At 38.8% G+C, this 25,393-nt stretch overlaps 1 protein-coding gene across 1 annotated transcript; it reads right to left on the bottom strand.

The window, feature by feature from the left end:
- Positions 1-25,371, bottom strand: LOC131945970 (sodium- and chloride-dependent glycine transporter 2-like). Its single transcript, XM_059306604.1, has 16 exons — positions 24,916-25,371; positions 20,465-20,625; positions 18,437-18,600; positions 17,718-17,861; positions 15,476-15,641; positions 14,157-14,286; positions 13,366-13,500; positions 12,562-12,665; positions 8,622-8,746; positions 7,896-8,008; positions 5,931-6,059; positions 4,829-4,928; positions 3,760-3,860; positions 3,169-3,342; positions 1,481-1,648; positions 1-150 (listed from the first exon to the last, which is right to left on the bottom strand). Exons 2-16 carry the CDS (start codon positions 20,593-20,595, stop codon positions 1-3), a joined length of 2,034 nt encoding a protein of 677 aa, XP_059162587.1. The 5' UTR covers positions 20,596-20,625; positions 24,916-25,371.
- Between the last annotated feature and the right edge of the window lie 22 nt (positions 25,372-25,393).

Genomic DNA, 25,393 nt, shown 5'->3' with positions numbered 1-25,393 from the left:
TTATAAACTTGATTCTTCTTTGGCTTCTATGTCTTGAGGAAGATGGTTCAGTTCTGTAGTGCTGGCGTCTTGTTGAGAGTTTGGATTCGGTCCCCAGACCGTGGATACGACGGCTATGGGGACGGCTACCAAGGCGGCGCCACGCTCATCCTAGAATTTGAACACAAAAGCATTGCTTTGATAAATGTTTGTTACTTTAAAAATCTCTGGTATTATATAAAGTATATTTCTCGATTTGAAAACCGGGTATTAAAGGTTGTGTCTAGGGACGGGCTGCTTGGCTTAAATTAAGCGGTACATATACAAGATAATCCACTGACATTAACAGATCAACTAACTAAGACATAATAATATTTCATATATGTCAGAAAATGTATGATTTTTTCCTTTAGTTTTTAACCTTCTTGTAACGCTACTATATATGGCTGTGTAGTCTAATGGACGATTGGATGATTGTGCGTTGGAAAGCCTTGGCCCTAATTTGAGCCTGATATTGCCCATGTACCAGGTCCCCTTCTCTCCACACAGCTGATGGACCCATGGCACAACGTTTTTACAATCATATTAACCTAGCTCAGGGGTCGGCAACCTGCGGCTCGCGAGCCGCATGCGGCTCTTTTGATATCAAGATGCGGCTCTCCAGCTCCTTGAACAAATACTAATAATCTTAATAAAAGAATAAAATATTTGAAATAAAAAAAAATGTTAGTGGCTCTTTAAAACCAGGGAAATTTTGAAAATTGTAACTTTTGGCTCTTCCGCTTCAAAAGGTTGCCGACCCCTGGGCTAGCTCGTCATTTAGGTGTGATCTGGGTATCAGATAACGTGGTCAGATATGTATTTAGTCTAGCCAATCAATTGGTTTGTCAGACATTTTCTAAACCAAACGGGCTATCTGGTGTGACCTTACCAGAGGTTATTTAAACATACTTGGTAGCATAGACGTGTCTTAACGTGGCCAGATAATGCATTTAACTTACCTGGTAACAGAGACGTTCCTTAACGTGGTCAGATATAGTGTTTAACTTACCTGGCCATCTTAACGTGGTAAAATATTGTGTTTAACCTTCCCGGCCATCTAGGTGTGGCGTAACGTGCAGAGTTTCTTCCGGGCATCTCTTCGGGGGGGGGGCGGTGAAGCCCCCCTGAAAAAATTCTACCGCCCCCCCCGAACGAAATGAAATTTATATAATTTATATAGAAAATATATACTTTTAACAGTGTCCGCCCCCCCCCCCCCCCCACAAAAAAGTCTACTGCCCCCCCCCCCCCCCGGAGAAAAAAGTCTGGAAAAAACACTGGTAACGTGGCCAGACATTAAACCTACCTACGTGTTTAACCTACCTACGTGTTTAACCTACCTACGTGTTTAACCTACCTACGTGTTTAACCTACCTACGTGTTTAACCTACCTACGTGTTTAACCTACCTACGTGTTTAACCTACCTACGTGTTTAACCTACCTACGTGTTTAACCTACCTGGCCATCTGGATGGGTCTGTGGAGCAAAGAGTCGCCTGAGGACGAACCTCTTCCTCCGTTTCTTGGGAGGGTCGACAATAAATCCCTCCACATACGTCACCAGGGCTCGGTGTACCCGCAGTGCTGGTCCCCAGTGTCTTGACGGCTTACACAGGAAGGCGATTTTCTGGGGGAGGGGTAGAAGGTTTAGGATAACGTTAAGATTTTGGACACTTACACAGGAAGGCAATTTTCTGGGGCAGGGGTAGAAGTTTTAGGATAACGTTAAGATTTTGGACACTTACACAGGAAGGCAATTTTCTGGGGCAGGGGTAGAAGTTTTAGGATAACGTTAAGATTTTGGACAACTTACACAGGTAGGCGATTATCTGGGGCAAGGATAGGAGTTTTAGAGAAATGTAAATCTTTAGAATGTTTGTAAAGGACAGCAATTTTCTGGACCGAAATAAAAATGTTAGGGAAACATATTTTTGTTGGACTACTTGCATAGGAAGGGCATTCATTTTCTGGGGCGGGAATAGAAGTTTTCGAGAAACCTAGTTTTTAGACTGCTTGCATAGGAAGGCGATGTTATGGGGCAGAAATAGAGGACTTTTGAGAAACCTTAATTTTAGAACTTGCACAGAAGGTGAATTTCTGAAGCTTAAAATCGAGATATGTATTTGTTGTGAGAATAATAATTTGATTACATTTCAAAGTTGTTTTTCGAAAAGAAACTTTTTTTCAAAGAAAAGAGTTGAAAAAACGTAAAATACGTAAAGTTAGGACGAAGGTTCTTTTAAACACAATTACTTTCTCTTCAAGAAAATCAATTTCTCAAACAATGCCAAGCAAATTTCGTTCAGAAAAAAACATTTGTTTGAGAAAAATTGCTTGGTTCAGTCATGTCTTAAAACTAAATAAATGTTAAACAAATTATTTAAAATGGCTTAAAACCAGTTCAGTATCCATTAGTTATCGAGGTTATAAAATGCCTTCATTCGTATGTCTAAGGCAGTTTTAGCTTTTCTCTCCTCTTAAAAAAAGATCGATAAATCCTATTAGCTTTACTGTATCTAGCAAGGACATTCAACCGTCAAGATAGAATAAATCTTACGCAAAAGCTTATAATTACTTTTTAAAACACGATTCTTAAGAATCTTCCCTTAGCGTGAAACTCATGTACTTTAAAGAATTTATGTTTAATATAGGTGATACATATATTTAAAATAGGTGATACATATATTTAAAAATATGCTAATTAGACCTACTAATTGACGTTTTATTGTATTAACATATACTCTAAACTGATTGTAAAAATAGTTTTTTGTGCAAATGTATATCAGCGGTTCTTAACATGGGTTCGATCAACCTCAGTGGTTCTTCGAGTTACTGTCTTAAGGGTTCGGCGGAAGTCAACACACACACCCGACTCAAATAACTCACGATCACATTTTTGTCAGTGCGGACTATAAATATTTGTTAAGAAGGGTTCGATAAACACGCATATGAAAATGATGGGGTTCAGTACCTCCAAAAAGGTTGAGAACCACTGGACTAGATTGATATACGATTGTACATTACTCCTATACCCTTTATAACTGTTCCACTATAGTTTAGATACATGAAACAGTTTGCTCTATGATCGACCAGTACCAAAGTCGTGAGTACCCAGGTCTAACGCACATGCACGTGCGAACAGCTCACCTGCCAGATGCGCTTCCGGCGCCTCTCGATGGAGATCTTGTAGGCCATGACGATGGGGATGGCGACGACCCCCACCACCGTCATCATCCACCCCATGATGTCGGCCCAGTGGGGGTAGGTGTAATCGTCGTAGGTCGAGCCTTCGTAGTCGATGAAGATGTAGAGGAATATGAACTGGAACAAAGCAGTAGTCGTTGTCATGAACATACATACATAAGGAATGTTCTGACCGACCCAGATACCAGTGTTTCTTCCAGGCTTCTCTTGGGGGGAGGGGGAAGGGGGAACTCGGCACCCCCCCCCCCCCCCCCACGAAGAGATTCTAGCATCCCCTCCCCCCTCCGAATGAAATAGAATTTAGATTGAAAATATATACTTTTAACAATGTTCCCCCTTCCCCGGAAATTTTAATCCGCCCCCCCCCGCGAATATTTTAAATGCCCCCCCCCCAACCCCCGGAGAAAAAATCTGGAAGAAACACTGCCAGTGCCAGTTACATCATGGTAGACGGTAAAAGAAATACAATGTGAAATTCACGATGATGTTTTTTAAACGTAACTACTCGGTGGTGAGGGGGAGGGGGAGACTTACAGCAATGGTCAGTGGACTGATGACGCACCAGGAGATCTTCCAGAATATCCACGTCCTGATGCCTGTCATGAGGGTGATGTCCAGACAAAACCTGTTGACACCTGCAGACAGGGGAGATAAATAATTGAATAGTGTGTCAGGGGTGTAGGACACAATCAGACATATTTTCAAAGTGTTTTCCCCTTGTTCTGCTAAATACGTCATGATATCTGATTTAACGCTTGAGAAAAAATATTGTATAACATTATTTCTGACCCCCCCCCCTTGCATGATCAAATAAAAGCCGAATAGTTTGGGCAATGATCAGGTCGTTAATGGAAACACAAGTTATCTGCTGACAGATTTAGTACACATATACACAATCATAGACTTACCTGGGATGTACACCAGTTTAGACTTAACACTCATGTACACCAATACAAGCTTCCCACACTTGTACATCAGCATAAATTGAACTCTTTTGTACACACATATATACTTAACATGCATGTACAATCTTATAGACACGCATGTACACGAACAACACAGTCAATTACACAAATATGAATTGACCTCATTTGTACACAAATATAGACTTACCACGCATGTACAACAATATAAACTTCCCATACATGTACATCAGCATAAATTGAACTCACTTGTATACAAAATACACTTAACATGCATGCACACAAGTATAAACTTAAAACGAAGTACACCAATATAGACTTAACTCGCATGTACACCATATAGATAGGCATGTACACAATCAACACATACAAGTACACTAATACAAATTGACCTCACGTGTACACAAATACTGACTTAAAAGGGACATACACAAACATAGACTTTACAGGCATGTACACAAACAACACAGGCCAGTACACAAATATACATTTGACTTTATGTGTACACAAATATAGACTTATACACAAACAACGCAGACAAATACATACATGTAGATTGACCTCTCGAGTATACAATTATAGACTAATCACGGGTATACACAAACTTAATCTTAACACTCATGTACACAGAGAAGTACACACATTTAAATTACCTCACTTGTACACAACTATAGACTTACCGTAGATATACATGAGACCGACCAGTTCAAATGCTGCTATAATAAACAACGTCATGCCGCTGACGTAATTGTCCATCAGTTGGACCAGGTAGATACCAGCCTGACAGGAGAACAATGGGGATAGAGTTTGGGTTAGTGTATGTGTATGTGTGGTGTTTGGGTTAGTGTTAGATAGTCTAGGCGTCTGTTGTTTGGGTCTTGATGGTAAAAATTTTAGTTAGTGTTAGGTTGACTAAGTGTCTGTGTAGGTTAGTGTTAGGTAGGCGAGGTGTCTTTGTTTAGGTTAGTGTTTGGTAGGCGAGGTGTCTGTGTGGTGTTTGGGTCGTGATGATTAGAGTTTGGGTTAGTGTTAGGTAGGCGAGGTGTCTGTCTGGTGTTTGGGTTAGTTAGTGTTAGGTGAGGTGTCTGTGTGTTATTTGGGTCTTTATTGCGTGCGAACTTGCAGGAAATTTAAATACTGATCGATTACTATTTCATTTGTTTTTTAAATTAGTTGTATTTGTGAATTTAATGTGTGAAATCGCATTTTTTTAAATAATGCGGTAATAAACAGTTGGTGTCTAAAATAAACAGCAACATTTTGATTACGCTTTTTTTTTTGCAATTTGTTTTCGAGCTACAGCTAAACATTTCGAAATGTTAATGGATACAGAAACAGCTTCAGATGTGAGCTTTATATACACAAAGTACTCAAAATAATAATGAGTGAGATCGCATTAACAACAGTGAACAGTTGTCAATTAAGATTTATTAACGCAAGTGTGTGTGCTTATAGTTTATGTGTATGCATGCACGCTTGTGGTTGGATGGTAGCGTTGGCGATCGCTAGGACGAATGTCTCATATTCGGATCCCCGGCTCGAGTCTTAAGAATGTGCCTGAGCCGACCCAGCTCTAATGGGTACCTGACTCGCATTAAGAAAAGTAAAGACAACTAGGGTAATGTGCACCACAGTATCACAGTGTACCCCGAGGTGATTAAAATATATAAAATCTACTTCATCTGCATCATATGAATTGAGCACGAACGAAAAAAGACAATACTGAAGTTGTAAGTGCGTGCTTGTGTATGTTTTGTGTATGAGGTCATATGGCCCACTTACCGGACACGTTAATGGAAGCCCCAGCAGGAAGGAGATGGCACATATGGAGGAGATGATGGGAATCTTCTTATGTCGCATCTTGGGGAACTGGTCGACAAACCCAGTCAGCACCGTCTCTATGATAACAAACTACAGAGAAAACAAAGTTCGGTTAGGCTCGGTAGTTAGATCAACAGTTCGGTTTGGTTCGGTGATTAAATCAACATGCAATGGGCAAAAAAAAATAAATTAAAATTAAAATTTAGAATTATTATTTAATGCCTAATTACAAAGTGTATAAAATATGTTATAATCTCCCATTGAAATGTGAAAAATAAATAATTTTATTTGTAATTACTATCTGCATAATCAGGGGTCTCCAAACTTTTCAGTCCGACGGCCGCATTAACTATAACATTTCAGTTGGGGGGCCAGTTTCTTCGAGGCATGTCTTTGATTTTTCGGGGCAAAGTTCCTAAGCTATCACCAACAAAATATTTTTCCTTGGACAAAAAGATCTCAACGGGCCGGATAAGAGGACATCGCGGGCCGCATCCGGCCCGCGGGTCGTAGTTTGGAGACCCTTGTGCATAATAATGGTTGATTATTATCTTAATCATATTTTTATTTATTTTAATTACTGATGACTTTGTAATTAAACCGTTTTTAAGCCACCACTTTTATCGACAATTTTTAAATATATTTTTACAATCTTGAGTAGAATATTCAAACGTAGAATTCAGGCTGATTTATATTGAGTACAGATAGGTCGCCGAAAAAGATCGTTTAGAAAAACACAAATCAAAGCTTCCGATTCTCGATTCAATTTGTATTGATTATTTTAGATATTTCATCTTTAAAGCAGCTATGAGTGCGTTGTTTTCATCGTAAATCACCGAACCACTGAACCGTAAAGCAGACACGCTTCATTGATCTAAACGGTAAGCGTTCAATCAACCTTGACATTTGCACTGGAGTATGAAAGAAACCTTTGAGTGGATTCAAATCGTCGGAGATATGATGGAATCAGAAGTAGGTTAATTGGAATCTTAGATCTGTATGTGTATTTAATCACATGGGTCCATCAGCTGTGTGGAGAGAGGGGGCTGATACATGTGAAACTTCTGGATTTTCTCAACATAGGGCTAGACTTTGTGGTTTGATTTCCAATACGCAGTATTCCCATGATCTTTTTGACCATGGAGCCATATACGTATTTGTATTTACATGCATGTATTTATGTTATTTGATACATTGCTTCACAGCATTATGCTGTCGTGTATGTATTTACATAATATATCACGGTTTGACTAATTTCTTCAATTACCCGTGTTTGTGTGTGTGTGTGTGTGTGTGTGTGTGTGTGTGTGTGAGGGAGGGAGAGTGCGTGTGTGTGTGTGTGTGTGTGTGTGTGAGTGCGTGCATAACAAGCGTTATGGACACGCTCTGTGTTTCTTTCAGACATTTCTCAGAAAAAAGGAATTTTTAAAATCCCCAACCCCGCGCACGTCCGATGACCCTCACCCCTCCGGAAAAGTACATAAAATGTTCAATTCAAATAAAAAAAAATATTATTTAACAGTTTGTATAATTGCCCGTCCCCAGCTCTTTCATGAAGTTTCAAGTCTACCCTTGGAGCTAATTGTCTAAATGAAACACTGAACATGCTTATTTACCTGTATGTCTAATTACCTGTTAATCATTAACAGGTAAGATATACAAGTATAGGACACGTATAAGATATCGCCTAGCTCGATTAAATTGATAGACCACCGGTGGGGCAAATTACCTGTTAATCAGTGTCTAGCTTTACAATTTACCCACAGGTCAGTGCCTAGCTTAACTCTCATGTTAAATCACAGGTAAGACAACTTACCTGTAGGTCAGGGTCTAGCTTAACTCTCATGTTAAATCACAGGTAAGACAACTTACCTGTAGGTCAGGGTCTAGCTTAACTCTCATGTTAAATCACAGATGACAACTTACCTGTGAATCGATGCCTAGCGTGACCAACATAAGAAAGAAGAAAATAGCCCACAATGTTGGGGGCGGAAGACTTGATATAGCGTCTGGGTACATGGCAAAAGCTAGACCTACACCTGAAAGATAAAAACGTCGATTTATGTACATTTTGTGTTATATCTGGTTCACGTATAATACAGTTTATAGCACATATTTAATGTATATTTTGTGTTATATCTTGTACACATATACAGTTTAGTGAACAAGTACATTTTCTGCCCTAATTTAAATTTTGGAAAGATAATGACGTTTTTAAATGATTTTTTTTTCTGCTGATAACCGTTACAGGTTCAGGGTTAGTGATAGGGATACAGTATGCATTCCTTTTCTAGTCAAGTTTCGCTTGTCTAAAGAAACTACTGAATGATTAGGGTTAAGCTTATGGTAGTAATACTATCAAAAACAGGTTTCATCCTGCCGAAGTATTAATTAGTTCTGAGGATGATTAATGTAAAAGTAAAGTATCCATTCAAACCTGATGGTCCTTTGTATAGGTGAAGTAGACTTCATCTGTTTAAGTGACCTATGCATTTTAAGAGATAGTGTGGTCATCACTATTCCTAGTCGCATTTTTTCCCTTTCTCAACGTGAGTTAGGTACCCATCAGAGCTGTATGGACTCAGGGACGTTCTACATACTTGATCCCGAGATATGCTTTAGAGACTTAATTAATGAGGAAGTGCTAATTACCGTCCACGGAGACGTCCTCTATGCTGGCGTTCTGCTGACCGGCCATGTAGCCCATGTAGGAGAAGATGACGAACCCTCCCAGGATACACGTCACACAGTCACCCACAGATATGATCAGAGCGTCCCTGGGGATGGGGACATTGATTATTAAATACATATATCATTATGGTAAAGCTCATGGTTGCTAAACCGAAAAGTCTCGAGTTCGAACCCTCGGGCAGATGAGGCTCGTTAGCTGGGGACAGCCACTCTTCTAGGAGAGACAACTCCAAAATCAAACAACTGCTGCCTTGTTGTTTGTTCTTGGTTGGACAAAGGCTATGGAAGCAAATCCAAAAAGAAAAGCAGGCTGAAATCGGAGTCAATGGCCTCAATGGCGCATAACCAGTTGACACGTAACGCTTAATTGTGTTGAAGGCGTGGTCGAGTCGGCAAAAAGCTCATGGTTGATAAATTCCAAAAAGTCGCGAGTTCAAACCCTCTGGCAGATAAGGCTCGATCCATCCCAACACTAAAAATTAAGAACGAAGAAGAAAGAATTATAACATGACTGTCTAAATTATAATGGGTCGTCAGTACAGGCATCCACTGACATGATCAGCGCGTCCCTGGGGATGGGGACATTGGTACTAAATAAATATATCGTTACATTATAATTTGTCTGCATTATTGGGGGTCGCGGGTACAGTCACTAACATATTTGATCAGAGCGTCATTGAGGCGGAGATATGTATTCTTGTTTATAACCACACCAGAAATAAAAAAATAAAAAAAATACATTATACTTTAACTAACTACACTATTATGTGACTTCCATACGGTACCCCGCACACATGAACAAAACTTCACTGGGAATTGATTTTTTGTAAATAAATAAGTACATGATATTTGAACAGTCGACGCGATTAGGGGTAGGTCCATACCATGCCTTGCACATTTGATTAGAACGATACGGCGGTGGGGGGGGGGGGCATAATTAAATTATAACATAAATGTATTATAATTTTATTGTTCACTTTACTAAGGGTGGGTCTGTATTTTGGAGCATCACTATTAGCATAGTCCAATAGTAGTATTGTTGTAGTTGTAAGATTAGTGTTATGATCACGACTTTTAAAAGAAGATTTCTTTATTTCTCAGATATTGGTAAGACACATACCATAGTTTTTTTTTTGGTTTAACATCAGGAAGCTTTGTTACACAATATAAATATATCACATATAGCTGACACTTTTATTTAAAAAATCGTCGTAGTGGTACACACTAATAGTCTATTCTCCCCCCCCCCCCCCACCACCACCCTATACAATCGAATGGCTCAAGTGTTGACATGTCCAACTTGTCGCAAGGAAGGCGAGGCAGCTGAGATTGGTAGGTTCCAGACTTTTTTCTCCGGGGGGGGGGGGGGGACTTGATATTTTCGGATGGGGGGGCTGTCAACATTTTCCGGGGGGGGGGGGGGTGGACACTGGTAAAAGTATATATTTTCTATATAAATTTCATTTCGTTCGGGGGGAGGGGGGGAACGGTAGACTTTCTTCTGGGTGGGGGGGGGGGGGGGTCCTGGATGCCTGGAAGAAACTCTGCAGCCTGGTTACACTGCTCTGTCATTACTTGGATTGTATTCTGTACCTATGTCTAACCTTGATGTTGAAATACCACTTTCTGTTTGTATTTCTTTTATATTACTATAACAGTAATGTCGTCTGCTTCCAACGTCTCTACACGTTTACCATCCAAACACCATTCACACATTCACACATATAAACACATTGCCACTAAAGATATCCGTCCTCCCTAACCCCAAGTCTATTCACACCCCTCCCCACTCCCACACAACCAGCCACACAAACTACCCCCCACTCCCCCGCTGAACTAAAGCCCTCGATCTTGCCCCGGTTATTGAACCATGCGGCGTGTCAAGGCCACCTGTGGGAAAGTAAACTAGCGGCGGGCGCGGGTCTCTCTCGCAAGTATCACGTGACGCTAGAGCTAGCCGGGATTGATTTGTTTTCCCTTTTAGAACGACCTGTGTGCTGGGTCACCGTGACATGCGCGGGTCAATCCAATCAGATATAGAATTTATCGTTCTTGTGTTTTTGTTAATTTTTTTCTTTAACTTTTGAGTTTTAATGATTTTTTTAAAAATTATTTTAAATGAGACTAGCCTAATCACACAAGCACCAGAATAGATTTAACATATGGGTAGAGAATAAAACAAAAAGACATGACAATTATTGGAAAGGGAAATAATTTAAAAAAAAAAAACAACAACGATAAAGTACATAAATGCATAGAAACGTGTTAGAGGCCCATTGTCTACCTGGAATTAAAAATAAAAATTAAAAGTGTAACAAGCTTTCAACAACTGTAACAGAAACTTTACATTCAGATCAATTAAATTTAAGGTCAATTAAATGGATTCCATCACGGTCTCCTGTATAGAAGTGGGGTGTGTAGAAAAATATTTAACCCAAAAATCATTGCTGACGTCCAAGAAGTCCAGTAATACATGTCTAGCTACAAAACACAAAACTTAAGATATAAACTCACTCAGCTCATCTAGAATTCTTCAAAGACAATCGATAAATTGAACGTTTATGTCAAAAACATTCAACTAAAAGCGACTACTTGACATACCTGTAGACTACCTGACTACCTGACACACCTGTAGACTACCTGACACACCTGTAGACTACCTGACTTAGCGGACACACCTGTAGACTACCAGATACACCCGTAGACCACCTGCCACACCTGTAGACCACCTGACACACCTGTATACCACCTGACACACCTGTAGACTACATGTCACACCTATAGACTACCTGACTACCTGACACACCTGTAGACTACCTGACTACCTGACACAACTGTAGACTACATGTCACACCTATAGACTACCTGACTACCTGACACACCTGTAGACTACCTGACTACCTGACACACCTGTAGACTAACTGACACACCTGTAGACTTGACTCACCTGTAGACTATCTTACACACCTTTAGACTACCCAACACACCCGTACACTACCTGACACACCTGTAGACTACCTGACACACCTGTAGACCACCTGACACACCTGAAGACTACCTGGCACACCTGTAGATCACCTGACACAACTATAGACTACCTGACACACCTGTGGACTACCTGACACACCATTAGACTACCTGACACACCTGTAGTCTACAAGACACACCTGTGGACTGCCCGACACACCTGTATACTACCTGACACACCTGTAGACTACCTGACTACCTGACACACCTGTAGGCTACCTGACTTGCCTGACACACCTGTAGACTACCTGACACACCTAAAGACTACCTGACACACCTGTAGACTACCTGACACACCTGTAGGCTACCTGACACACCTGTAGGCTACCTGACTTGCCTGACACACCTGTATACCACCTGACACACCTGTAGACTACCTGACACACCTGTAGACTACCTGACACACCTGTAGGCTACCTGACTTGCCTGACACACCTGTAGACTACCTGACACACCTGTAGGCTACCTGACTTGCCTGACACACCTGTAGACTACTCGACACACCTGTAGACTACCTGACACACCTGTAGACTACCTGACACACCTGTAGGCTACCTGACTTGCCTGACACACCTGTAGACTACCTGACACACCTGTAGACTACCTAACACACCTGTAGACTACCTGACTACCTGACACACCTGTAGACTACCTGACTACCTGACACACCTGTAGACTACCTGACTACCTGACACACCTGTAGACCACCTGACACACCTGCAGACTACCTGACTCACCTGTAGACTACCTGACTACCTGACACACCTGCAGACCACCTGACTTACCTGACACACCTGTAGACCACCTGACACACCTGCTGACCACCTGACACACCTGTAGACCACCTGACACACCTGCTGACCACCTGACTTACCTGACGATGTTGTTGTGGAACCTGTTGTAGCTGGAAAGAGATATGAGGCTACCACTGGCCACACCCAGAGAAAACAAGACATGGTTGATGGCGTCCTTCCAGACCTGATTAAAATATCACACTCATTACATTTCACATATACGCCAATTGTTTAACTGATCTCTCAACACATTCATTAGATTACATATAGTCTCTAAATTGTTAACTTAGATGTCAACATGACAATATTCATTAGATTACATAGAGACTCGATGTGGTAAATAATATGTCCACTTGATCACATTGATTAGATTACATAGATAATCTAAATTATATGTCAACTAGACCACATTCATTAAGTTACATATAGGCCCAATATTGTTAATTTTTCTTTTAACTAGCCCACATTCATTAGGTTACATATAGGCCCAATATTGTTAACTTATCTGTCAACTAGACCACTTTAATTAGATTACCCGTCAAATCTGCACTTTAATCAAGCTATCATCTACCACTAACTAATTGCATTATACGCCGATTGTACAATGTTAATTTACCTGACCTCTAGATCACATGAATAAGTTAACTCCTCATTTCTACACTTTAAAGTTAACTCTCTAATTGACCCAATTTATTTGATTACAATAATATTGCAGTCGACAATTTTCTGTATAATTTAATTCTACAATTACATTACGTGCCCGTACTTTTATGATCTTACAACGTTTACTAGATTAGACTTAATCTAATTTTAATCCGTTATATCTAATTAAAGAATGAGAATAAGCTCTCAAAAAAAAATATAAAAAAATAGATTAAGCGTACCGTGACGTCACCAAGCTTGCTCCAATCAGGCGTGATGAAGAAATAAATGCCGTAGGAGGCGTGGGTCAAGGTCAGGCCACGGATGAAGAGGATGACGAGGAGGATGAGAGGGCAGACGGTGGTGAAGTAGACGACCTGAGGATGGACAAACGTCATTGATGGATGGGGCTGGTAATTAGATAATTACTTGACCGGCTTATTGCTACTGAGTAGAAATTATGTTATCTGTGAATACGTCTTATACACAGCTATACATAGACTACTTCTTGAGAGAGGTTGCGAGGGTCCCTAAGAAAAAATAATAGGAATTTTTTTCTGAATGTGCAGTAGTTCTTTCAGATATCTCCCCCCCCCCCCCCACTTCCGGACGAAATAGAGTAATTATTTAATTTATATACACATACATTAACTATTATATTAATAATACATTTTCAAGTGACTGCTCTTCTTTGACGAATATGTCTGAAAAAAACCCTATATTGATATATTGTAAAGCTTAATAAACCATTCATAAATGTCGTATTTACATTCAATGAGCTATCGATGTACTTGGTAATAACATACAGAATTTTTAAATTAACATTTTAAAAATTAAAAAAATACGCACATTATTTTATTTGTAAAACTAGAAAGATTTACTCTAAGTCAATACCTTAACATGTATTAAATTACACATAACAGAAAAGACAAAAAAAAATTCTACTGCGCAAAATATTCTCATGTAGTGTGAGTGCAAAATGCGTAGCGCGAAGTAGCGAGGTAGTACTGAAGTAAGAAACACATAGGCCTACCTTCCCAGCACTCTTGATGCCCTTGATGAGGCAGAAGAAGCAGATGACCCATGCAAGTAGCAGACACAGGACCAGGTCCCACTTGGGGGAGCCGAAGATTTCTATGCTGGCACTGGATTCTAGCACCGAACTGTCGACAGATCGAACGATCGATCAATCAAAGAATTGACCAAAGTAAGTTTTGATATAATTAAAGAATGCATCAACGTAACGTTTGACCTAATTAAAGAGTGAATCAACGTCAGGTTTGAACTAATTAAAGAATGAATCAAGGTAAGGTTTTAACTAATTAAGGAATGTATCAACGTAATGTTTGACCTAATTAAGGCATGCATAAACGTAAGTTTTGACCTAATTAAAGAATGCATCGATGTAAGGTTTGACATAATTAAAGAATTCATCAACGTCCGTGTTGACCTAATTAAAGAATTAATCAACGTAAGTTTTGACCTAATTAAAGAATGCATCAAAGTAAGTCTTTATCTAATTAATGAATGCATCAACGTAAGTTTTGACCAAAATCAAAGAATAGATCAAAGTAAATTTTGATGAAATTATGTTTAAGGCTTATCAACTCTTGACATAAACAAACGTAGACAGTTATTTTAGATGGTTAAATCAGTTCAATGAAGAGATAATTAATGTAATTATTGAAACAATGTAATTAAGTAAGATTTATAGTTGCTAAAACTAAACTATTTTTATTGACTATGATAGTTTTTTTCTTTAAATAGCTGTTTCTCCAATGAAAATGTATTTGATACATTTGATTTATTTAACTTCTTTAAGTTAAGCACACCTGAAAACTACACTGAAATCTTTATAAAATTACATCATTTTGAAACACAGTATTTTGGCCTGTATGCACGAACTATATCAATTGTTGCCAAATTTCTATAATCCATTTCAACCATTACTAAATCAGTCCTAATAATTTGTCAGTTCTAGTAAAATATGCAAGTCTCTTTTAGTCTGAAAAAACTAACTTACAGCCATTGTCAGCCCTAGCAAACAATCTTAGTCTCTTTTAGTCTCCCTAAGCTATCTTTAAGTCCCTGTTAGTCTTTGTAAACTACCTTAGAGTCTATTTTTACAAGCTTTTATTTAACTCACATCCTCTGTCTGTCTGTCTGTCTAGATCGAAACACCCGAGCGAAATTGCAGGCACTTCTAACTGACAGATTTGGTTCGTAATTGGTACGTGGGTCGAGACAACAAGACAATGCCCCATGACATTCCATTTGACTTAATTTGTCGCCTGATTAATTTTCTTATGAATTATAGTTATAGCAAACGGTGTAGAATTTAACCCCACGTACATTTCCCAGTACTCCTGTGCAGGTGACATCAGGGTTCGACCTGTGACCTCATGGAACAGGGTTTTATTCCAGATTCCTATCTCCTTGCCGTTGAGGTCTTTACAGAGTCCGTCATCGAATTTGACGTCATCCTCACAAACCATCTTTGGAAGCTTCAGCCGGCAATCTGGTTATGGTCAAAGTTAGAGTTAGGGTTACGGTTAGAGATAGGTTAGGGTTACTGTTAGGGATAGGGTTAGGGTTAGGTTGAGACATAAAATTAGTTCTTTTATATCTTCATAAATTTAATTAATTTACATCTATATAAAATTAGCTCTTTACAACACCATAAAACTAGCTTTTTCATATCTCCATAAAAAAAGTGATTTTATATCTTAATAATAAAAGAATTATAAAAATCTCTATAATAACAAGCTTTTAAATGCATTGAAAATAAGAACATAAAACTAATTCGTTTTCTTAAGTAGACGCTTTAATCGATACATATGTAAAATTTATCATGAGCGAACAAACAATCGCTTGTACATAATATTGTTATCTCTCCTGAGTTTAAGACATATACCCCCACCCGTTAATTACCCCCCCCCCCCGTACATTCCCCCACCCCGTGTTTACCCCCTGGATCAATTACCCACTGTCAATTAACCCCGGGGAATTACCACCCCCCCCTCAAATTATTAGAATCCCAACTCTAACGCAACTTATATACCTATTTGTTACTTTAATCACAACTTTAAGAAAAAACCCGAAACCTAAGCATTAACCTCAGCCTTAAACTTAACACAAAACCAAAACCAACAATAAACAATGGTTTAAGGTTAAACTTGACCATAACACTAACCCTAACCCTAACCCTAACCCTAGCCCTGACCATAACACTAACCCTAACCCTAACCCTAACCATTACCCAGCTGTACCTAGCCAGGGGATGGTAATGTCCTACTGGGCGGAGGGTAATTGACAGGGGGGGTAATTACTCCGGGGTGTAATGTCGGGGGGGGGGGGGGATGTCCGGGGGTAATTGACGGGGCCGGTGGGTAATGCCCTGTTCCCATTTTATCGACTAATAAAAATACTCTATCTAGAGTAAAAATGATATCTTCTTGCATTGTTCTCGAATAAGAAATTATTCTGAAAAGTATGAACTAAATTGATGCCTTAAAAGTTGGTCAAAATTCAGTTACACAATTTGCCACAAACTCAAAATAAACAAACAAACGGACGTTATCAAATAAGTAAAAGTCTTGTAAAAAAATAATTCTTATACATCCCGATAAAATTCCTTTCTGCCGATAGCTACATTTATCGATTTATGTTAAAGAAATTGTTAAGTTGACATCTGATATTTTTGTCTATTAAAACAACACGACAAGACGGCGAAGGTTAAAACAGCTGCTGAGATCAAGTGAAGTACGGGATGGTGAGTGCAAAATAATTGATGCACGAGCCAGTCCCGTCGGATTTAATTAAGCACGCGCTGCTGTTTCGAGATAATGAGAAAAGAAACAACGGAACAGATTAAAAAATCATTGCTAGGCGAGTAAATATACCGATGTAATGTAAACAGCGAAGGGAATTAGTCTGTATGACATAGTTTACTTTTATTTCATTATCGTTACGACAGTCTTGAGGCTGTTGGTTGTAGCTATATCTGGACGAATCTGTGCACTGTTGTGACTGTAGAATAGCTACTTGATGGTTTTTTTTCAAGCTTCGTGAACTTTATGAGACGGCGGTTTCACACGGTATAGCGTTCAACTGTTGGCTCGAACGTCTCGGGTTCGAATCTCGATCCAGACACAAGTCAACCCAGTTCACCTGACTCAATTTAGGGAAAGTAAAGGCGGCTGGCTATAGTGCTTATCACACAATCCATTCGTATGTTGAGGTCAAGAAACATATGAACTCTACTTCATCTGTTACATCGATCTTTAGATCTGAAAGGGGAACTATAATTTTCATGAACCTTATAATTACCAATAGTATCTTACGCCATATAATTTAAACAAATTTAAAAAAAAAACACACATGCGTTTAAAAAGAGTGTTCTTTGAATATCAGTTTAGTAGACCTCTGAATCTTAGGCCACCACAAGTATCTCACTAACTCAACCCCAACCCACTCCGAATCCTGGACCCACTACCTCTTAGCCCCAACGCTTACACGCCCTTTTCTAGTTGATTAAAATAAAATAAAAAAAACAAGCACTTTTTTCACATTGACGTGCCAGAGATGTACTCACCACGGGTGTTCCAGTTGTTATCGCAGTGCAGGTAAGGCAGGTCGCTGTTGAACGACGCGAACAGGTAGCGAAAGGTCCAGCCGACGATCATGTTGTAGTACACGCCTGTTAGTGCCGACACGACGACCATCGATATACCGACACCTACGTGATACATTGAAAGTTACATTCGTCGACGTACACTGTCATCAAACATATGACACCGTATTGTCTCATCAACAATCTACAAATACGCGTTGTTACAAATAGTTTAAACTTTTCGAGTCTTTAGTGAACCTATAAAGCGGGGGTTTATGTTGTTTGTACTTGGTACCCTGTCCCAGTTCAATCCTCATACTTGAGTTATGTCAGTCACGTAGTCACATTCCGGTTAGTACCTGAGTGGACGTGTATATAAGATGTGTGAGAACGTGCATGATCGCCTCCGTTTGGTCCAGTTCTTCTACCTGGTTAGTATAAGTTAGTTCGGTGTACTTTTATATATCCACTGTTTCGTGATGTTTTATTTTTTATAGTTTTTGTTGGTATTTAGAAAAACATATCTTTGTGTAGATATTGTAGATAGGATAAAACTCCTTTTAGTGTTCAACAAGCCTTTGTTTTTTTAGTCTTTTGTTTTGTAACCCGTTTTGTGGTTGTTCGTCTTATATGTAGCGCGACGCAACTGGATCACTCGTAAAAGCGGGTCCTTATGTTTACAAAACATACAACACAGTTACCTTTAAATAAAGGGGCGAATTTCCAGCAAGTGGTCACCCCACAGCTGGTGAACTGGCCGAGCGAGGCTTCCATCAAGAAAAGGGGAATCCCCACAAGGACCATTAGTACAAGGTACAGGAACAGGAAAGTTCCACCACCGTTTCTGTACGTCAGATAAGGGAACCTGGAAATTATAGAGATGGATAAGTTAGGTAGGTTAACCTGGATAGAGATGATTAAGTTAGGTAGGAGAACTATGCAGTCTATAGAGAAACAAAATGTTGTTTATATAGTTATTAATAGAAGTTGAATGATAAAAAATATTATTTAAATAACGAATTACTACTTGATTCACTTTGTTTTTGTATAAGGAAATATTTCTCTATTCTAGCACACACGTGACGTAATATCAGCTATCAATCTACTTGACACTATATCAACGTTTCAAAAGACACCATATCAATATCACATGACACCCTATCAACATCACATTATAACATTAAACATGTGACACGAAATCATATCAACATATAACCTGACACATTATCAACATTACTTGACAAAACATCTACACGCCGCCTGACAACACGTATCAACACGCACAAACCACTAAACAACATTTATCAACACGCACAAACCATGAACAACATTTATCAACACGCACAAACCATTAACAAAATGTATCAACACGCACAATCCACTAAACAACATGTATCAACACGCACAAAACACTAAACTACATGTATCAACACGCACCAACCACTTAACTACATGCATGATCACTAACAAACCACTAAACCTCATTTATCAACACGCACCAACCACTTAACTACATGCATGATCACTAACAAACCACTAAACCTCATTTATCAACACGCACCAACCACTTAACTACATGCATGATCACTAACAAACCACTAAACCTCATTTATCAACACGCACCAACCACTTAACTACATGCATGATCACTAACAAACCACTAAACCTCATTTATCAACACGCACCAACCACTTAACTACATGCATGATCACTAACAAACCACTAAACCTCATTTATCAACACGCACCAACCACTTAACTACATGCATGATCACTAACAAACCACTAAACCTCATTTATCAACACGCACCAACCACTTAACTACATGCATGATCACTAACAAACCACTAAACCTCATTTATCAACACGCACCAACCACTTAACTACATGCATGATCACTAACAAACCACTAAACCTCATTTATCAACACGCACCAACCACTTAACTACATGCATGATCACTAACAAACCACATGCCAGCATCTATCACCTGAACTCTCAACAAAAGATCGATGACAAGTCTCCTATAGTTAAAGCGTTATCTCAGAGTTAATCAATCACATCGATCTTCATCGACCGTCTAGTGTGGGGGGGGGGGGATGTGGTTGTGTAATTAATATTTTAATTGAACGTACACAAATAATGGCTGATTTTATTTTCTTGTGAGGGGAATGAGCGAGCTCATCAACGTGGCATTCAATTAGGCTCTAATAACAGGGTATTGATGGACGAAGCCTGCACGATTGCTAATCCAAAAGGCTGGGGTTTAGATGCTGGATTTTGGTCTGTAGGTTGTCGCTGAGTTTATCCAACTCTATAGGGTACCTGACACATTTTAGGGAGTGGGAGTACACTCACTTTTCAAGAGAGGGGGGTACATGACAAATTTTTGGGAGTGTGACGGACTAAATTTCAAAAAGGAGTGTGGGGGGGGGGTGCGGACACTGGTAAAAATACGTTTTCTATATGAATTATATCTCGTTAGGGGGGTATGGAGGGGTTGGGTGTGGTATATGTACGTCAGGGATTAGTGCCTCCGCCCCATCCCCGAAAAGATGTCTGAAAGAATTACTGGTCTGTTTGAACTTACTGTCTATGCATAAGTACACACTCGAGCATTGAAAACTCATAGAAAATTTTAAACGTATTTCATTTGGACGCTACTTTCACTTAACGTATATTAAACCATCTCAAGTACTTATGTTTACATAACAACCACTGACAGACTGACCTCCAGATGTTGTCCAGGCCCAGAGCGAACCCCAGGACGGACATGTTGAAGTCACACGCCCCCGCCCAGTTGCCTCGCTCCTCGTTCTCGTCCTTGTCGTAGAAGAGAACGGTTTTCCTTTTCTCTGTCATGGGAAGCGACTCTATACACAATGTTGTGCCCTGTGTATCGAAGGAAAAATATGGTGTTTAAAAAAACAATTAAGTAGTCGAATTTATTCAAGGGTTGGTTAACTAATTCTTAATGAATATAGAACCCTCTTTAGACCTGGATGATTCTTTGGGCAGAGTTAATTTGTTTCTCGACCTCAGCATATGAAGGGATGGTGTGTTCAACAATTTGCTCGGCGAATTTTGCTTTCCCTAACATTATTCGGTACCCATTAGTGCTTGGTGGGACTTTCTATTGACTTGGACACGGATTCGTACTCGACACTTTCGGGTTAGTAGCTTAATGCACTACCGCTTAGCCCACGCCGTCCAATAACTTACTTTTAACGCGTATGTTTAAATATATGCTTGTGGTCATGAGGTCACATCGACGTAGCTATTGACCGACTAGTAGGATAGAAGTGTAAAATGACGAACAATCTCTGGTCAATCTCTAGTGTCTGAGCTGAAATTCTTTCGTTAATTAGGCCATTTTGTCACTTAGAATAGAGATCAAATTAAACTACTACAGTTTTTAAATTAATAATATAAAATCCTAATTAATTGTCATTTTTAATTATAATCAGGTAGACTACAGAGAGACAGAGAAAGGGGGGTATGAGAGAGAGAGACAGAAATAAAAAGAAAAAAAAAAGATATACAGATGAGCTTTTACTAGCACTACATTCGTCGCAATATTCACCCACCACTGAGCAAGATTATTTTGTGTATTTAACAATAGATATTGCCCATGATCAACAATCAAATTATTTTACTGGTATAATCTCCAAAACTGGATTACAAAGCTTGCTTGTTGATGCGTGAAAAACAAATAATACATTGACGCTCTTAAAACATTTCGTCAGATGGTCATTACGATTTTTTAAATTTTCCACAAAAATAGCAATTTTTTGTTCTATTTCAGTTTTTTTATGTACTGTTTATTCAAAAATAAAATATTGAAGTCACGCTTTGCTAACCGTGATAGCAGTCAACAATTTTTGCCTTTCAGTCTAATCTTTGTCAAATTAAATCCCGTCAGAACTTCTATTCATGGATTTTAAATGTCATCTATTTAAATGTCATTAAATGTCACACGATTTTATGCCGACTGGTGATGTTACTGTGCAAGAAATATTTATTAAAGTAATTTCCACGAACACATATTATTAATTATTCATTTAAATATTGAGTAGCGTTGCACTATAAGTTGATGTTTAATATCAATTTATTGATTTTTTTTTTGCTTCTCGAGGTTTCGTAAACAAGTTGGGATTTTTATTATGTTAAATAATTTTAATGTTTTTTAATCGTTTACATTTTATTTAGAAAATATCTTTCAAGTGCGTTACGTGTATGAAAATGTTGGGTACAAAGTTCCTCTGATGTTGAGTCTTAGTCGTCTTTGTGCCTCGATTAAAAAGTGCCTTTGATAATAATGTCGAAATTTGCATCGGCTCAATGCTTTTCAGATCAAGATATATGCCTACATATATCATCAAATCAATGGTTCCTAGGGTCAAGGTTGTTCGCGTTAAGGTTCGCTGGGTCAACGTTCTTTGGGTCAAGGTTCCTTGGGTCAACGTTCTTTGGGTCAAGGTTCCTTGGGTCAACGTTCTTTGGGTCAAGGTTCCTTGGGTCAACGTTCTTTGGGTCAAGGTTCCTTGGGTCAACGTTCTTTGGGTCAAGGTTCCTTGGGTCAACGTTCTTTGGGTCAAGGTTCCTTGGGTCAACGTTCTTTGGGTCAAGTTTCCTTGGGTCAACGTTCTTTGGGTCAAGGTTCCTTGGGTTAACGTTCTTTGCGCCAAGGTTCTTGTGGTCAACGTTCTTTGGGTCAAGGTTCCTTTCAAAACATCTGCACACGGTGGTGTTTAAAATTAAATTGCTGACAGATAACAAAACTTCGTGCTAGTCGTTGTAAAATGTAGTGTTTCTATTGGCGAAACTTTATTTTCACTGTTGTTAGACTCGTCTCTTTATTCCCTGCGTACAACTAAATTAAATGGATTGTGTTATATAATCATAAAAAAAAATTCTCAGAAATCACTAAATAAATGCTAAACAAATACTCAACTAAAACGAACAAATTCTAAACAACCGCAAAAATAAACAGATGAATACAAACTGATAACAATTGAAACCAAATGAGTAAGGAAAAGCGTAAACTGACGATAAAGAACTGCAAGGAACGCTAAAACTCTGGAATTAAACATTTTATCTTTCCAATTACCTCTATCTTAACTTAATGAATTAATCCTCTTCAATCATTCGCTAACGTTTGATTTGATTAGAACTCGCTGCGGTGGTCTAGGCTTGAAGTAATTAGCTAATTGGTATGTAAACGTCACCGGGTTAATGACTTTGGCTAAACATAACACGCAGTGTCAATGTTAATAATGTCTTCCGTACCCTGGACTGGATGTTGATTTTTTTGGGGGTTAGATGGCTATCAACGCTGGCATGTTGTTTATCAACGCAGGGTTATCAACCTTGAATATTCCGTGATTTATGTAGTCCAGTCAAAGTGCCATTGACCTCAGGTATCAAGTAAAAATCAATGTTGAATTATAATTAATTAATTAATTAATGGATGAATAGAAATCTAATAAGCTAATCACGCACTTTTACATGATGCACATTATCCCAGAGGATTTTATTTTAAAGAAAGTAGAGGTATTTTATCCTTGGTTGGGGGGTAGATCATTATACCTCTAGCCCAAATGTTTTGAGTTCGGATCCCGGGTTTCAGTACATAAAATATCCCTGAGTCCATCTAGATCTGATGGCTACTTGACTCCCGGCAAGGGAAGCAAAGGCGGTTCGACATATTGCTGAACATTCACACCCTCGCGTGACGAGGTCAACGAAACAGATAAACTCTACTTCATCTGCCACATGCAATCAGAACCATGGCGCAAAAACGACACTTCGCATTCGCTGTTATAAAAACATTTGAATATTTCAATGTCGGTCTACTTAAAAAATAACCATTATATTGAAAACAACAATTACAACACAATTAAGTATACGTGTCAACTAGTTTTTGCGCCATACAGGCCTTTGACTCCGATTTCAGCCAGCTTTTCCTTTTGGATTTGCTTCCATAGCTTTTGTCCAACCAAGAACAAACTACAAGGCAGCAGTTGTTTGATGTTGGAGTTGTCTCTCCTAGAAGAGTGGCTGTCCCCAGATCAGATAGGAAGCTAACGAGCCTCATCTGCCCGAGGGTTCGAACTCGGAACTGTTCGGTTAGCAACCACGCCGAATCAATGATTTTATTTTATTCAAGTCAAATTCAGAACTGCAAAAAAAATTCACGAAGAAATTGTTGTTTTTAAGAAATTATACAGACTAGAAGACTCCATATGACGCTGGTTTGATTACATTAACGTTCTAGTGTTTTCGTTATCTATTTTTTTTTTGGATGACAAAGAGCAAAGTTCAGAAAGTCAAGTCACTCGCGCAATAAAATATTACATAGAGGGATAGCGGCGTTTACATTTTTTTATGTTATAAATACAAACATTTTTAAAAGACTGTAAGATGTTTTTTAAAGAAGAAAAACGTTAACAATTCCTTTAGATGTATTTGAAGAAAGCCCATAGAAATACGTCAACAAATCCTTGAAGTGTTTAAAGAAAAACCATTTGAAAAAAATTGACAAAAACCTTGAAAAATAACGAGCTGGAGACTCATCAGCCTGGTGGTGTATCGTATTACAAGCCGGAAATATATTTTAGCTGTCATCTCGTCTTTGGATTGTCTAAAAGCCGCATTGTAAACAAGCGTCATGACGTTGTTGTGATGGGTTTTTTTTTCTGAATGTTTGTAGTTGAGTTGATTGTCCGAATGTTCAAGGTTTTCGTCAGTTTGTTAGAATATGATATCAATATAAACACATTGCTCAATAAATCCTAACACAAATTAGAATACGGGAGAAAATAATTAACGTAATGATTTGTTTTATTTTTTCATCTTGTATTATTCATTTTCTTTTCTATGGAGGTTTTTTTTTTTTTTGCGGGAGGGTTTGTGGAAGAGGGTGAGTGGTGGGGGTGAAGGTAGGTGTCGGATTAATGCGAAGCTAAAATTTTATTTTATTATGACAACATTGAATGGTTTACAGGTTTAGTTTCCATAGTAAATTGTTTTTGCTACTTTGACAGCAAACCTTTTTTTCTTTTTTACTAATTTAAACAAGTTTTGTGTACTAAACCTATGCGGGATACACATGAGTGTATTAAAGAAACATCATTTACATTAATTTGGATAGTTTCGATTGTAAAAGTAATGTTATTTTACCTGAGCTGTCTTGGATTTTTTTCTTTTCCTCCTTGACGGATGTTCGTGTAAACTTCCAGTTTCAGATTCCAGAGTCACGTATCCACCATTGTCCTCACCTCTTGTATTGGGAGAGAAACCATTCTCTACGACGTACTGCCCATTCCTGGTAACATCGCTATCAAGGCACTGATCTTTGAAAGACTCATCATCGTATTCCGATACCTGGGTGATTTTGATGTTCTCATCTTGATGCCTGGGCGCAGAATTCAACAGAATGATTGTTTGTTCAGAAGGATTGATTGTCAGCTTGTAAGACTGAGTCGAATGTCTTCTGTCGAAGTGTGTTGATTTCTCTTTGGAATCGAGTTCCAGAGTGTGTGTAGGTTTTTTCGGTGTCGAATCCTCGGATAGTTCCGTGAAATCGCTACAGGTGCTAGAACTCGATACGCTAATATATCGACATGCGTGTGACGTTATGTGATTACTGTGATGTGTG

The sequence above is a fragment of the Physella acuta genome, unplaced genomic scaffold (genome assembly GCF_028476545.2).
Source record: "Physella acuta isolate Inbredline_101_S28 unplaced genomic scaffold, ASM2847654v3 ptg000542l, whole genome shotgun sequence".
NCBI lineage: Eukaryota > Metazoa > Mollusca > Gastropoda > Physidae > Physella > Physella acuta.
The sequence above is the reverse complement of the archived record's forward strand: the minus strand, read 5'-3'. Positions and strand labels throughout refer to the sequence as shown.